We start from the raw sequence: 15,117 nt of genomic DNA, 5'->3' as shown, positions 1-15,117 counted from the left end.
CCACCTGCTATTCATGTGTTAATCGCATGATTGGTGTTCCGGTTTCCAAGCTCATATACATCAAAGCTCGCCGTGTCACCCTGCTCCTGCGTGGGTTTTCAAAGAACAGGTTGGAACTAGAGAAGTTCATGACCCAGTCACAGCCTAGACCTTTACCTCCTTCAGAGCCTGAACCAAACTACCACTGGCTTGGTCAAGCGGTCGAGTGTTTCTCTCGCAAAGAGCACCCACGAGCTGAAGCAGGCACGGGTGGGCAGCGCAGCAGCGCCTGTTTGTACCACAAATCGCCCTTTTACTCATCTTTATAAGGAGTACCGCAATACGGCCATTCCAAGGTGAAACAAGGCCCTACCATCAACCAGTCTCCACGCTGTGCCTCCTGCGAAACGTGACGGAGAGCTGCTCTCGGCTGTGCCTCGCCGGGGTCCCGGCTAGTCTCTCAGCTCACACCAGGGCTGTCTGCTGGCCATCTGTAATGTTTCCTGCAGAAATTCTTGAGCACAGCCATCCCAGGAGTCCCACAGTCTGTATGCCAGAGCTGCAATGCCCCAGGCTGACAGCTGTACTGGGGAGAAAAGCACTGGGCTGGGAATTACTGGGAATTCCCTCTGCCTACAGCGCAAGCTGTAGCTCGGACCTGCAGGACACTGAGGACCTGCAGTCCAGAGAGCGATCCCAGAACAAGGCTCTGGGGAGCTCTACAGTTAGGAGGAAACTTCCAGACACCAGTTTGTGACATATGCTGATACTACATCTTTCCTGCAGAAACAGCCTTTGGCTCTCACGGGGCTAATCTAAAGTTCACACCACCACGGCCCATTATTTATTCAGCTCTGCGTGTTCAGTCTGCATTATCTGCAACACTTGATAATGAGATAATTTCTGGGTTTGCTTTAGCTTTGAGCTTCAGACAGAAGCTTCTCTTATTTTGCATCCATAAGCCTACAAATCAAAGTATGTCAGCAAAAGACTGCAATACACACAAGCTGAAATATGAAGCATCCTTCCCTGTGTGCAAACTGGCTTTGTTCTCGACCACATTCATATCTCAGACTGAAGAGATCATAAAAAACCAGTCACGTATCTCCAGTCTTGCTTATTCCGTTATGATTGACTCCACTGATTTCACGGGGAGGAGGGGGAAGGGTCTCCATCATTTTTACCAACTTCTTTTTAAACAGTTCTTTAAAGAACACAAGAGCAATATTCCATTATAAGGAAAAACAAACAAACAAAAATAGAATAAAAATAAACCTTAGGCCAGCTTCTGGACTCCATAAATAAAGAGTTACTTGACTGACTGCGGAAGAACAGTCTGACATCTTAGATCAAGACCAGTACAACTGAGCTTAATGCTTAACTCCTTGAGCTGTCAAGTAAAGCTCTCCAGTGACCCCACTCTCACTGCTGCAAAGGTAGGAGAGAATGTTTTCTGTAATCACAGAGAACAATTATTGCCATTTCGGATTGCACTCTGTTTTCAATCTCTCCTAGGTCAGACAGTCTCATCTCACCATACTCTGTAAGACAGAGTACCTCTGTGAGAAAACTGGGACTAAGCAATTCAGGGAAAAGTAGAACCAAACATCAACATCTAAACACTACGGACCATTGCAATGGGTTCCCCTTAATCGCTGCAAAATGATAACATATTTGCCGTGACTGGGAATTTCAAGAGCACATGATACCAAACTCTGCTCCCATCACTCCAGTGGATTTGTTCCATTAGGGTAAGACTCAATTACTCAGCATTAACTGCCTGAAAAGCACAAAGCCATTCAAAGCTCTACAATTATGTTAAAGTGAACGGAACAGTACAGTGGGTCAAAAGCACATCTTGCAAAAATCTAAAAACAAAACAGGAAAAAAACCAAAACACCCCAAACCCCCTACACTCTGTAGAATTTGGCCCCATATCCTTAGCGGGGAATATGCAAAATGCAAACTACATAGAGAAAGGATAACACTGGTCAAGTGGGATACGTATTACATGCCTGAGACATTAAGGAACATTTTTAGAAAAAGGGTGAAGATGGATTAAGAGCGTAGGGTGCAAAGTTATCTGGCTTCTGTCCTCCAGATAAATCACTGCCTTTTTCATGTCCACAGGAATACAGGAACAGCAGAAAGGTAGGCTCCTATGGACTAGAAGAAACTTATATTAACTTGCGCTGTGCAAAGAAAAAACACCCAATCAAGCATTGCACTTTGATAATCAAAATGGCACCTCAACCTTCAAAAAAATACAAATTCCACGGACAAGTACGTTAATTTATCAATACAAAGTAGCACTGATAAATAAATTAATTTATATAAAAAAAGAAAAGAAGATATCGACACATTTTGGGGTAGAAGAAAAGTCACCTTCTCAGCCCACATGCGCTTGTTTTATTTACATATCCACAAATACCATGAAACACCATCCCAGCCCCCCCACTAGCAGCATGGTCACATGAATTCCATAGATGAGCAGTTCATTCATGAGGCTGAAGTCTACCCGCCTTCGCCCCAGTAAGAGGAGGATGATGGAGAGTTTGTACTGGAAACGCAGAAAGATCCGGATGCCAAGGTACTGAAGGCAAAACAAGATAGAGAGTGCCACCCAGAGGATGGAGGTAAACAGGCTGCAGCTGAAGTACAGCAGGAAACGGATGAATCCATACATCCATCGGGATTTGAGATAGATGTCGAAATTGTTGTACTTGGTACGCACCAAGTGAGTGGTCCTTACCGGGCCACAGGCCGAATGCAGGCAGGTCGTGTGGGGGCCGTGGAATGAACGGACCCGGCGGGGAATGGGGATTACAGGCATCAGGCACCCCACCGGTCACAGAGTCCCAGGGCAGGATTTACAGGGCACATATCAAATGTTATCCATTAACATGGAAGAGATCCAACAGCCTGGGAATGCTAACTCTTTGCTGAATTTCCAGGAAGGAAGAGACCTGCAGGAAGGCAGAGAAGGAAAACACATTTAAGTAGCCCCAGCAGGAAGAGGGGCAGCACGGCAGATATTCTCTGGCTTGGCGGTTACTCACAACTGCTTTGCAAATCTCAACTTCTTTGCTTATTGTTTACCAGGCAGACGTATAGAAATACAGTTCTGTTTCCATCATCACCAAGTCGGATTCCAAACAGCTCCCCAGTAGCACGCCATGTCAGCGCTAGTCGTAATCTGTTATAAGCTTTACAGTGTTAATGCAGGAAAGCTAGGAACTTTGTTCTGTAATTATCCTGGCTAATTCACAGATCCTTCTTAATCAAACAGCCATCCTGCAACAGTCCACCCATGCAAGTAGTAATATTAGTGTTATGTGCTTGCATCGGATCATACTTCTTTTTAAGGAAAAAACCCAAAAGTTCTCCAAGTACTTTCGCAAGTGAATTCTACAGCCCAGACTCAGTGGTGATTCTAGATTTCTGCTCATTTCAAAACTTGGCAAAGCTTCACCAAATAAACAAACTGAAAATAATGGAAGGTCTTGCAAGAACAATGAGGCAATCATGTTTTTCACACTCTACAGGATGTACCTCCCCTTGCTCGGCCGAGCCTTGCGGTCTCACTGTCATTGCATCCAATGGCAAGGCAGCCTTTCAAAGACATCTACTAGTTTATTTCTCCCTTCGGGACCCGCAGAGATAAGTGAAACATCTTGATCTTCTGGAGTGTTTAGGATTTATAATCTTAACATCCTTCCACACACCCATTGTTGTTGTGTGAGTGATGAGCAGTAGCCTGTTAGCTGCTCTCTGCTTCACCCCAGGCTTATGATGTGCCAAATTCCGGGAATTATGAAATGACAATGCACTCATCAGATAATGCTAGAGAACAACAGGGACTTCCCCAGCCTCCTCACCCACCCAAGCGTTCAGACCCAGGCATTCAAATCTGGGCAGATCTTTCCTTTGTTGAACCAGAAATCCTACTACTCTTAAAATTAAAACTGAAGTAATTTAAAAGTTACTTCAAGAATATTTTACTTTGTTACTAACAAAACTAATCACGGAGTAAATTATCAGGCTGCAGGAAACTGTACTTGGATATCAAAAACCTTCTCTGATGCAATGTGCATCACTGGGTAAGTCTCTTCACTGCTTCCTGCCTCAAATTACACGTAAATGGAAATTGCAGTTCTGATCTCTTCTGCTTGGCCCCAGGTTCCAATTCCTTCTTGCCGTTTGCAGGCAATCTGTTGGCTCCACATGAATCAAGGACTAATAAAAAGGAGCATGGGTTAACTTACGATTAAGGAATTTAGGAAATTGAGGTCTATTCTCAATTATCAAGGACAGCCTCATAATTTTAAGTGCCTCTTTGCCATAATTTCCTGTCTGTAGAAAGGAAATACTAAGCAGCTTGGAAGTGTGTTACAAGAATGTATTTTGCAAGACAAATGAACTGGTCAGATACTAAACCAACACTACTTAAAAAACAACATAGTTTTTTGCCTGGAGCACGCAACCAAACATGCTTCCCACATGCTGCATATCTACTGCTCAGTGTTCGTTTTCAGAGATATTTCTGAAGGACTAAGTTAGCAAGACAGGTTAAAATTCACATGCTCTGGATTCAGAGCATTCAATTTCCAAAAATGCAGCCTCTCCTTACAACCTCTTTCACCGGGACACAAAAGACAGCTTATCATTCTCCGGCAAACTCTTACATAGCTACTTAATCTGAGTCCCTGAGCAGCCACAGGGAAATTGGCACGCGTGCGCTATTAGAGCGCTCAGCAAGACCATGCCTGAGTGACAGAGCACAAACCTCGCCTGCATAAGCTGTAGTTTGTGGGGGCAAACTCAACACACCGGCTTAAAGTCTGAGCCCTGTTTTAGAAGGGGAGTTTCGATTCTGACAGAACCTTCAATAGATTAATCCAAGAGAACCACTCAAATGGCTCAGCTGCAAAGACCTACTCTCAGTGAACAGCAGCAGCTTGTTCTCATTTATTAAGTGTGCCCATCACATAAACAAATAGCCTTTGGTAGGTTCATGCTCTTTATATAAACTCAAATATCAACACCGGAACAGCCACGAGCAGAGGGACATTGTGAGAATAAAATAAACTTTCTGAAATATTACATTTTTAACGGTGCTGCCATCCACTCAGCAGAAGGTCGGTAATCCGCTGCCGTTTCTGGATGCCACTTAATTCTTGTAACAAAAAAGTGAAGTTTTCCTGTGGCACCTGGCCTTCTAGGAAGAGTGAAAGAAACTGCTAAGGTGCTTCATAGACTCACAACACTCTACATACGAGTTGATCTAAAAGATAAAATGAGAGAGTAAGTTTCAGTTTGCTTATTTTGTGTGTTAAGAAGCTCAGAATTACAAGGCCCCTCCCCAAGCATGAGTTTTTAATCCTGTAAAGATTCTAAAAAGAATCACACACTCAATAATACATGTATCACAGCTTACTGATACATGCTGGAAGGAATCAGCTAGCTTGTATTCAATGCCATACACAAGGACAGGAAAGAGAAAATCACAGACAAAGAACTTGTCAGTAACCTTCTCCTGTCACAGAGCCATCACCGTTCATCCAGGGCATACAAAACACAATGCAGAGAGCATGCACGGCCAATGTTTTCCGAACAGGATATGGAAGAGCAGGCTCCCAAACCTCTACGTTGGCACATGATGCCTAGAAACAGATTTGGACACCCGCTCCTCAAGATCATTTGTTTGGGCCTTTCTATTTTAAAGCACATTGCCGCGAGGCTGGAAAGCCGAGTCGGTCTCTTCTGGGTATCGACCTACAGCTCAAAGGATTTCAACCCTCAGGCCTTGGCAACTCGGTGTCAGCCATGCTGCCGTTACCCCAAGCATCACATTAATGATAGCCTCATCAGGAAGTTAAAAATCTGAATAACCATTCACTTTGGTGAGCTTTCACTCCCTCTTCTTTAAAAACAGGGCGTCTGATGGGAAAGCTACCGAAATAGAGTGCTACTTCTCTTCATCTATCACACATTCCAGGCAAGGTCTGCTGTTGCTCAGGGTACTCATAATTCGTGGAGGAGGAGGGATGACAGAAAAGACCGCAACGTTCACAGATGACAGGACCATCAGTCAGGACCAGCGGGACCAAAGCGTTCCAGAAGGAGCCAAACAAGGTTAGGGACAATGACAAATAAAGGTTAGTGCTGATAAATGAAAGCAGGGAGTACCGGAAGGAGGGGAAATTCGAACTCCTCCTACATCCTACCAGATCCTAAATTAAACCGCATCGTCTTGGGAAAGGAACTGAAGGCAGGAAGCTCAGCCCGGACCTCCCCGTGCCCTGAGAGCTCGACAGGCCAACCCAGACAACGCGGAGCCCCCGCCGACCGACCGACCGGGCGGGCGGGCAGGGACAGCCCCGCACGGCCACCGGGGCACGGCCGCCACTCGCCTCAGGGAACGCAGACCCCCGCCGGGGTTGCGGGGGACGGGGCGGCCGGGGGCAGGGACCCACGGGCCGGGCCCGCACCCACGGGCCGAGCAGCCACGCCACGGGCCGGGCCCGCACCCACGCCAGCCCCAGACCGGCAGGCGCGGCCCCGCGGCCGGTGACCGACCGCTCTCGCTCCCACCGGACCCCAGCGCACAAGAGGCCTGAGGCGGAGGCGACGGCCGCCGCCGCAGACGCGGCGAGGCCCGGGCCGCCGCCGCCTCCCAGCCCCGGGAGCGTCGCCCCGCACTCACCGTCCTGCCCATGGCTTCTCGCCGGGCGGCGGCCCCCGCCGCCGAGGCCAAACGCGCCGGGCCCGGGCTGATGGAAGGCCCGGGCCTACGGGCGAGCGCCGCAATGCGCATGTGCAGAGGGCAGCGGCGCCCCGGTTCCGGCCGGTGGCGGCGACGGCGACGACGGGCAGGGAGCGGCCGGGGAGGCGCGCGGCGATGGCGTCATCGCGCCGCGCCCGCCCCCCGGAAGCGGGAGGGCGCCGCGTTGCCCGGGCAACGGGGGCGGGGGGGGGGGGGCGACGACGAGGAGAGCGGCCTGAGGCCGGGGCCACCGGGCCTGCGGCGGAGACCGGGGGGGGGGTGGTCCCCACCGCCGGTGTGTGGGGTCAGGCAAGGTGGGGGGGTGGCAGATGGAGCCTGGAAGGTCGTTTCCGACGTAAACCGGACCGGCAGCCAACGCCGCTGAGGGGATGGTGGGGCCCGGCTGGCTTCGGCCCCACACGGAGGGGTTTCAGCTGCCCGGCCCCCCGTGGCCTTAGGGCTGGAGCCAGTCCTGAGGGTGCCGGGACAGCCCCGGTCACAGAATCGGCTGCAGAACGTAATCACCGTTGCCTGGAACAAGAGCGTGGCAAAGATTTCTCCGAGTCCCTCGTCGCTTGGAGCTTTTCTGACTCTGAGCGCGGTTTGGTGGCCTGGCGCGTACCGCCTGTGGGCTCAAGGGTCAGGTCCAGGCTTGCTGAGCGGCTGGGGCAGCGCCGGCAGTTAGGCTTTGGGAGTCCGTGTCCCGGGAGAGCCTGCGGAACTCCTGGCCCTGCTCCCGGAGCCTTTGCCCAGGCCCTTGCCCCGCTGAAGGAGCTCAAGCACTGCCAGAAAAGCAAGGCGGTAAATCGGCAAATGGAGGAGACCTGGTCTTCTGGAGAGGCCAGAAAGATCCAAAAAGCTCCTGAAAAACAAACAGGTGGAGGAAAATTCGAAAGCGTTATATAAAAATAAGGAAAAGAAACTTCCTCCCTGCTGTTTTTCCTTAGATTTAATTAGGAATTACTTTCCGTAATGGATAGAATACAGAACTTTTTCACTGGCTCCCTGCCCCGCTCGCCGTCTAGGCACTACCACGGTGGAAAAACATTAAATAATAATAACTCAAGCCATCTGCCAACACTAAGACCTGCCACGCCGCACAGGCAGTTGAGGCACCAGGCCAAATACCTCCCAGCGTCCCAGCTGTCTCACTGATGTTCACACTCGGTTTTGGTTCCTCCCCGTTCGCCTGCGGTAGTGCCTGCCCTGCAGAGCAGTTTTATTCTGCAAATACAATGAAGGGCCCGAGGTGCAGGACGTACATCGAGGGGAAATTATAGGCAAGGTAATAAGTGGCAGTGTACTCCTAGCAAATTGCCGTTTCTGTGTCTCCCACGTACCTTCTGGTGGGAGGGAGAAGGGGAGGTGCGAAGCCGATGCATTTTCCCAATAGCATGAAACTGGGAACATCTGTTCGGTGACTAAGGTAAGCAGGAGAGCCATGTTCCATTTATTTCCCTCTGCCATTGCCTGGGACTGGAGCCACAGCCCAGAGATGGGAATTTCAGCCCCAGCAACAAAATTATGAGGGTAGTTTGGCTTTCCAGCTTTGCCTTGGAGAATTACGGGGATGCTGCTGAATGCAAGTGCTGCAAAGGGAGGCTCCTGGCATCCTGCAGGAACTCCTCAGGGTGGGAAAGGAGGTCTGGAGGTCTTTCCTAGCCTCCAGAAAAACCCAGGCAGCTCCACTGAGCGACCCCACAACCTAAACACGTGTGTGCAAGGGTGCAACGCAGCAGCATCGGTGCCGAGACCGACCCTTTTAATTTCTTAGGTCAGGATGACAAAAAAGCAAGATGGCCCTATTCAGTTTTCTGCCTGAAATATTTTGACCCCTTTGCTGCTTAAATGGATGTGTATCTTCATAAAAAATAAACTGTCCTCGGGTCAGGCATGAATTGAAGCTTTGACATTCAAAGAGATAAGATCCTGAAGGAGTGCTTGTAGTTCAGCCCGAAGGGAACCCGCCCACAACACTCCGGCAGCGCTCGGGGTTGTATTTCTTTCCTGTGCTAATTTTACTAAAGACACAACTCATATTCCTGTTGATTGAACAGTTTTGTGGTGACAGCGTTGAAGATTTGTGATGAAACTTATCATCAGCCCAGAGAGCGGGCCATTAGTACTAGTCACAGCGGCCAGCTAGTGCTGATATATTTTATGGCACGCATTGAAGAAAAACATACACATTTATATGTCACTTGTTGCAATATAAATGCTAACTTGTACTTCTTTCAAAACTTTTAATGAATTGTATACATTTCACAAGATTTATAGCATGAACCGAATGGCTCAAAATATTACTTTAAACAGATTTGTCACTTTGGCAACAGAACAAAAAAAAATCTGGAAGATACTGTGTTTAGAAATAAATCATAAATATATGCATCTTAAAAGAGTTTATTTCGGTCATTAATAGTTGATGGGCCCCCCCAGTGCAGGATTTAAAGTTAAATTATGCAAAATCAGAAACAAACCTTATAATACTTAATCAAACATGCATAAAACTGTCAGGGCCAAATAAATTCTCTCAATTAACTTGCTTCAGATTGTGATTGCATTTACTAATTTAATCAACACTAGAATAATTTGGAGACTGGGTAATGATAAATTACTATGGTGCTGCACATGAAGGGCTGCTAAGGTAGTGTGCCGAGACAAGAATGCAAGAAATGCTTTCTAGGCTGAGGGCAAAAAAAAGTAACAGCTGAGTCGTCGCAATCATTTTGTAATGGAAACATCTTCTTATTCCCATTTGGGTGGGGGGGGGGGGATTTTTTTCCAGTAAAGACTTTAAATGCTCGTCATGGATAGACCTTGTCTGGTTGAATGACTTCAATGTTAGCCCACGGAGTCAATCTCATTTCAATCTGAGATGAGTGAAGAAGTCAAACCTAGGCAGGTGCTCCCTCCACATTTTTTACTCTTTTTGTGAATGTGATATTTTCTCTGAACAAGAGCAAGACTAGGAACTGTGACTTCCAGCCCTGCTTTCTGGCACCGATTCATACTTTGGCCTAGGTCAAGTCATTTAGCCTGGAGCTGGTGTAACAACCCTGTCACACTGAGATGTCCTTTAGCTCAATCCTTCTGCACTTTGAATGGATCTGCACTTACAGTAAAATGGGTCTGACCCCTGTCCAGAAAAAGCTTTCAAGGCCATTACTTGTGGAGAGCTAAACATCTCATTTTTGCAAGCGTAAGCAAGGTTTTATGGAGAGGTGCTCGTTTACAGGTTCCTGTGAAGGAGGCTGTAAGGTATTCAACCCTGTAAAATACCTGGACCTCTGGAAATCGGACCCTTATTTGGTCTTTAACCTTTCCACACTTGTTTTACAAAAAATAACAATGTCCATATAGCTGCTGTAGGAGTGAACTCATCACTGCAAAATTCTGCCTCTCTCTTTCTCTTTTTCTTTTTTTTTTTCTCTCTCTCTCTGCAAAACATACTTTCCAGGGGCTGACTGACCACTTTTGTCACCTTTTATTTGAAATGGGGATTGTGCTTTATAAATGTATAGCACCTAGCACTATTTGGTCACCAGTAGAAATCAGTAAATAAAAATCTGTGTGCTGAAAAGCATATCTGAAAGATAGCTAATAAGTTTCCTTTGGTGACTGAGAAACAACTACTTCCACAGTAATTCTATACAGATAGGCATAATTCTTAAGGTCTTAAAGACAATAAATGTGTTAACATGATATTTTTCAAACTAGCATTCACTGCTGCCTTCCAGTTGTATCCAAAACCACCGTTCAAAACCAATGGCGTCTTGTGCAAACTCCCTTGGGTTTTGCTGAGCCAGCCTGTAAAGCTGAAATATAACAAATTAAGGAATTAATTCTTTCCTTTTCCTTAAAGGAGATTTAGGGTCAAGTCTGGGCCTTAAATTTTAAGTGTAATCGATCCTCCCTGCAAACCTAAAGTGCAAAAGCTTGTGAAATAATTTTTCCTTATTACTTCTTTCCAGATCTCATCTCTTAGCTGAAATGTCAGCTTGAATAAGTTTGAAGAGATTTGCATGTGGTAAATAATAATGCAGTATATTAGACTAATCAAATAAAAATATATGTAGCAGAAAGTGGATCTAATTCCCACTAATTCTGCAGCACCGCAATACCTGTGTGCAGCCCCCAAGCAGTGCTCAGAGCCCCGGGAAATCAGCGGGGCTGCAAAGCGGCAGCCTCGGCTTTTGGTGTTATTTGGGGTTTCAGTAGCATTGGAAACCGAGGGATTGAGTGATGTACACGCATCACCACACCCCCAACTAAAATACACCCTGCAAACTGGAAAGCAGCAGTGCCAGGTACAAATGGAAATCCCAGCGCAGATGGTAACGTTGCAGAGCACAACGAGGGCAGGCTGCCCTGTCCCTGCAGGAATCCTAGCTCCTGTAATACTTTTATAGATAGATATTTTACAGGTGACTTGCAAAATATAAAACTAGACCAGTCTGCAGTTTCTAAAGAAATAAATGGTTCGTGCGAGGCACGGTGAGACAGTAATGTTTGATGTATTCAATATACGTGAGACATCAGCATGCTTTCTGGCATAATAATCTGCCCAGTGCTGCCGCCAGCCTTCGCTGCGCTCAAAAGCAGCCAAGGTTTGCTCGGTGGGGCTGGGGCAGCCTGCCTCCCCTCTGCTCCCTCCCCGCCGCATGAAACAGGACAGAAAGACCAGCACCAGTGTGGGTGGGATCCCAGTGAACCCACAAAAGGTTGATGTAGATAAAAAAATGTGTGTCATCCTATAGTGGGGACACTTCGCTGTTCGGATAACATAGCGAAAGACAGAGCCTCGCTAGCTCGGCTATCCCCCCCGCCTCTGGAGAACGGGAGGGTAGTTATTTAGAGATGCTGGAGTCATGGAAAGATTCCTGCTGACCTCCGGGGGCTGGAGCAGGAGCCAGCTGCACACATATGGTGGGTGAGAAACTGTCTCTAAAACAAATGAAAATAGAATTGGATGCTTTGCCAGGGACAGGACTCCTGCCAAAGCTTGTTGCTGCATCATGTTGGCTAGCCCCGATCTGGCTGATGTCAGAAACTGCCTATTATGCAGAAAACTCTCATGGAGAAGTGTCATTATTGCCTTCTGTTCATTTGTAGGCTAGGTCTAATGTAAGCACGAAGCATTAAAACAGACCCAATCCGTATCTGCCTTGTGAAGCTGGGGTTTGGCGGGCAGGAAGCTCAGGAAGCCTTCCAGCTCCTCTGGCTCTGCCAAGCGCTTCCCAGAGGGTAAGATCTCAGGGGAAAGTAACACCTTTTCTCTGGGAATCTTAGTTCCCTGATTTTTCCCATTCATTAATAATGTATCTCAAGTCGTATCATGGTAGGAGCAGACAGGTCCTCTTAAACTCATTGCGTAGATCCATCAGGTCTGCGCAGAGGAGGTCTGTCTGCTCTAAGGTCATTTTAGCAACAGCAAACTGTCCCCTGGGTCAGCAGCAGAGCCGGGGCATGTCTCGTCTCTAGCATTTCCAGTGCCCCCCCTCTCTAATTTCAGACCCAGGAGGGTGCTCAGCACCAAACCAGCACTTAGAGCAGAAAAGCTTTGGGGCAGGGAGTTTGCACGATGGCTCTGCACATAAATAGCAGCACCGGCAGCAGCTGAACGCAAACAACCGCCCTGGGAGCCCTGCACTGGGCAACACGGGAAGACTCAGACTGAGCTCTTCAGCGAGGAAATACAGACCCGGTCTCACTCCATTATTGCCCAACAATTTCCTGGAGAAAAAAAAAGACGACGAGGAAAAAGCACGAACACCACCAAGATATCCAGGCAGACTTGAACTTTTACTCCAGCCAGTTCTCCTTCCATCCCTTTTCCGATGCTTAAGCCTCAGTTATCCAACACCTGCATTCAGGGAAAGGGCAGGCGCTCGGGGAAGATGGAGAGTGACAGGAGAGAGCAGAGACAAACCTTCGCTCGGCAAAGGTGTATTTCCCTGAGCTCCCCCCTCGCCCCCGTCCCTCCGATGTGAATCAATGAAGCCATCTACTCTGGGCATCGGCTAAATGTCAAATTTAGAGACAGCATTCATTTTTCTGAGATCAATGGAAAGCAGAGTTTGCCTATATTTCTTAAACCTCATTACAGAGCATCAGTCAGTGCCCAAGCCCCCCACTCGCTGGGATTAGCTGTGATGGCACCGTTTTCAGCACTAGAGGGTTCACTGGGCCACGAATCCTCCAGTGCTTTCCGTTAGGGCGCACAAAACACAGCCACGGCGTTTTAAGGTAAATTACCGTAAGAGTTCTTTTTCCCCAATTATCATTCTTTTTTTTGAAACCAGCCTGGAAGAGCAGGTGAGTGACTCCCACAGCAAAACCCCAAGGGCAGCACCTCCCATCTCGGGAAGCACATTGCGAAGATCAGCCCCGGGTCCCCACGGTGTGTCACCCGTGGGCAGGGTACCGCGGGGGGTGTCCCACGGCGTGGCCGAGCCCCGGGCTGTGCCTGCGGCCACGTCCCGCGTGGCGGTGCTCCTGCCCCAGGGATGCGGCTGCTGCTGCTGCGCCGGCATCGGCGAGGCAGAAGCAGGGAGCTGGCGGGGGGATGTGGAAAAGCAATATCCGAAAATTCAAAGCTATGACTTCAGCGTGTTACGCAGCATGAAGCCTCTTCTCTACAGCTTTGCAAAGCCTCTCTGCAGAGAAGAGGTGTTAAGCAGACACGCTCCCCCTCTCCTTGCTCCCAGGGTGGTGGGTGTCCTGTCCCGTCCCTCCTGATGTACCAAAAATGCCAGATGGGAACGGGGTGCACACGGGAAGGACCCTCAGTGGGAACCTCCTGCATCGTCCGTGGCCCTGCAGGCCCCTGAGCCATCTCCGCCTCTGGCTCCTGGGGCATAAACCAAACTCTCCGATTTGCGTTGGGCAAACCTCACCCTTTGTCCCTTTTGCTAAGCTGAATTTTGCCCCTGCGTTCACAGGGGAATCGGCACTGGCTGCCCAAGGTGCCTGAGGAGGAGTTTGGCCTTAATATAGAAAAATGTTTTGCTGACAGTTGGAGAGAAATTTCTGGTACTTAATACATTTCAGGAGTCTTTTTGACATTGCTTATGCTTAGACTGTGTAGTGCAAAGAGGAAAATTACTTTCCAGCATCATAACAGCAGCAACACCCATATCAATAAAAATGATCAAGAAAAAAAGGAACAAAGGCTATATAAGACAAAACTACCTTTAAATATATCCACAGTGAATAGCAGTGTCTTTTCAAAGCCCCTGCGACCGGCTGGCAGGCGCGCCTGCAGCACCCTGCTCAGGGAGCACAGCAGGATGAATCGTGCTCCTTTCTCCCTAACTTTCCTGAATTTGTTGCTGGCAGATCAGCCTGTAACTTAATGGTGCAACGTTTTGCAAGCAAGAACATGGAGGAGACAAAAACCCAAAGCCCTCATCAATCACAGCCTGGCTCCTGGTACAATTAGCAAGTTCTATTATCTTAAGAATGACACTTGTAGCACAGAGCAAAGCGAGGCACACCTAATATTATAATACTGCATGTAAAAAAGGGAAGGCTTGAATTGCATTAGCATTGCATTAGATTCCCATGACTTTTTATATCAGCACTTGTGAGTTATTTATGAATTCATTTATTTACAAGGACAGCCCTTTCTGCATTCAGTTGCCATGGTTGCTTTAACGCCTGTATCCTATTAATTCTGGATGTTATGAAATAAATATAGATCAGACAATCATTGTGTGGTGGTGGGTTTTTTTATTATTCTTATTTTACAGTTTGATTCCCTGTGTCCTGGCCAGAAAGGCTTTAACACCAGGCATCTCTCTGGAGCATCCATCCACTGCCAGATGGCTGGGGAGGCGATGGTGGGGCAATTCACAGAGCTCTTCTCCCTGCCAGTCCTTTCTGCCACAGAAATACAGCCTGGGCTGGGGCGAAATGTGGCAGCTGATTCCTAGCACCGAGTCACCCGCTTTAGTTTAAGGCAGCAAGCGGAGAGCAGAGCTGGGAGCAAAAAGGGAATTTAGCAAGGCCAAGAGTCAGCGTGCCAGCCCGTCTGGGTAGCACAACGAGGCATCGGGCATCCTTCAGGAACTGCCGCGAAATCTTTCATGATGTGGATTAGGTATTCCTACCTTCACCCTGCAAATAGTCTGTTTGCAAAAACACATGGTTATCCAAGAGTGCCAAAGCAGGCACAGCCCTAGAGAGAACCTAGAGGGTTTCTCATGTCATCTCAGAGAGATCAGAGTGTGTTTGAGCAAACGAATCTCGCATGCCAGCTATTGCCCTGGCTCCTTTTTTTGAAGGAGATCAGTTTGGCTGCTCTGTTAGCTGAGAGACAGGGAGTGACTTAATTTTACAAGGGTGAGAGCTTTGAGGCTGCTGCCTGTTAC

The 15,117-nt window shown here is 48.1% G+C and overlaps 1 protein-coding gene across 1 annotated transcript; it reads right to left on the bottom strand.

The window, feature by feature from the left end:
* Positions 1-2,365: 2,365 nt before the first annotated feature.
* TMEM250 (transmembrane protein 250) lies at positions 2,366-6,851 on the bottom strand. The gene is made up of 3 exons (XM_049832890.1): positions 6,686-6,851; positions 5,084-5,263; positions 2,366-2,945 (listed from the first exon to the last, which is right to left on the bottom strand). Exon 3 carries the CDS (start codon positions 2,810-2,812, stop codon positions 2,393-2,395), a length of 420 nt encoding a protein of 139 aa, XP_049688847.1. The 5' UTR covers positions 2,813-2,945; positions 5,084-5,263; positions 6,686-6,851; the 3' UTR covers positions 2,366-2,392.
* Positions 6,852-15,117: the final 8,266 nt, after the last annotated feature.

Source organism: Accipiter gentilis, chromosome 29 (assembly GCF_929443795.1).
Source record: "Accipiter gentilis chromosome 29, bAccGen1.1, whole genome shotgun sequence".
NCBI classification, from domain to species: domain Eukaryota; kingdom Metazoa; phylum Chordata; class Aves; order Accipitriformes; family Accipitridae; genus Astur; species Astur gentilis.
This window is presented reverse-complemented; position numbering and strand designations above follow the sequence as displayed.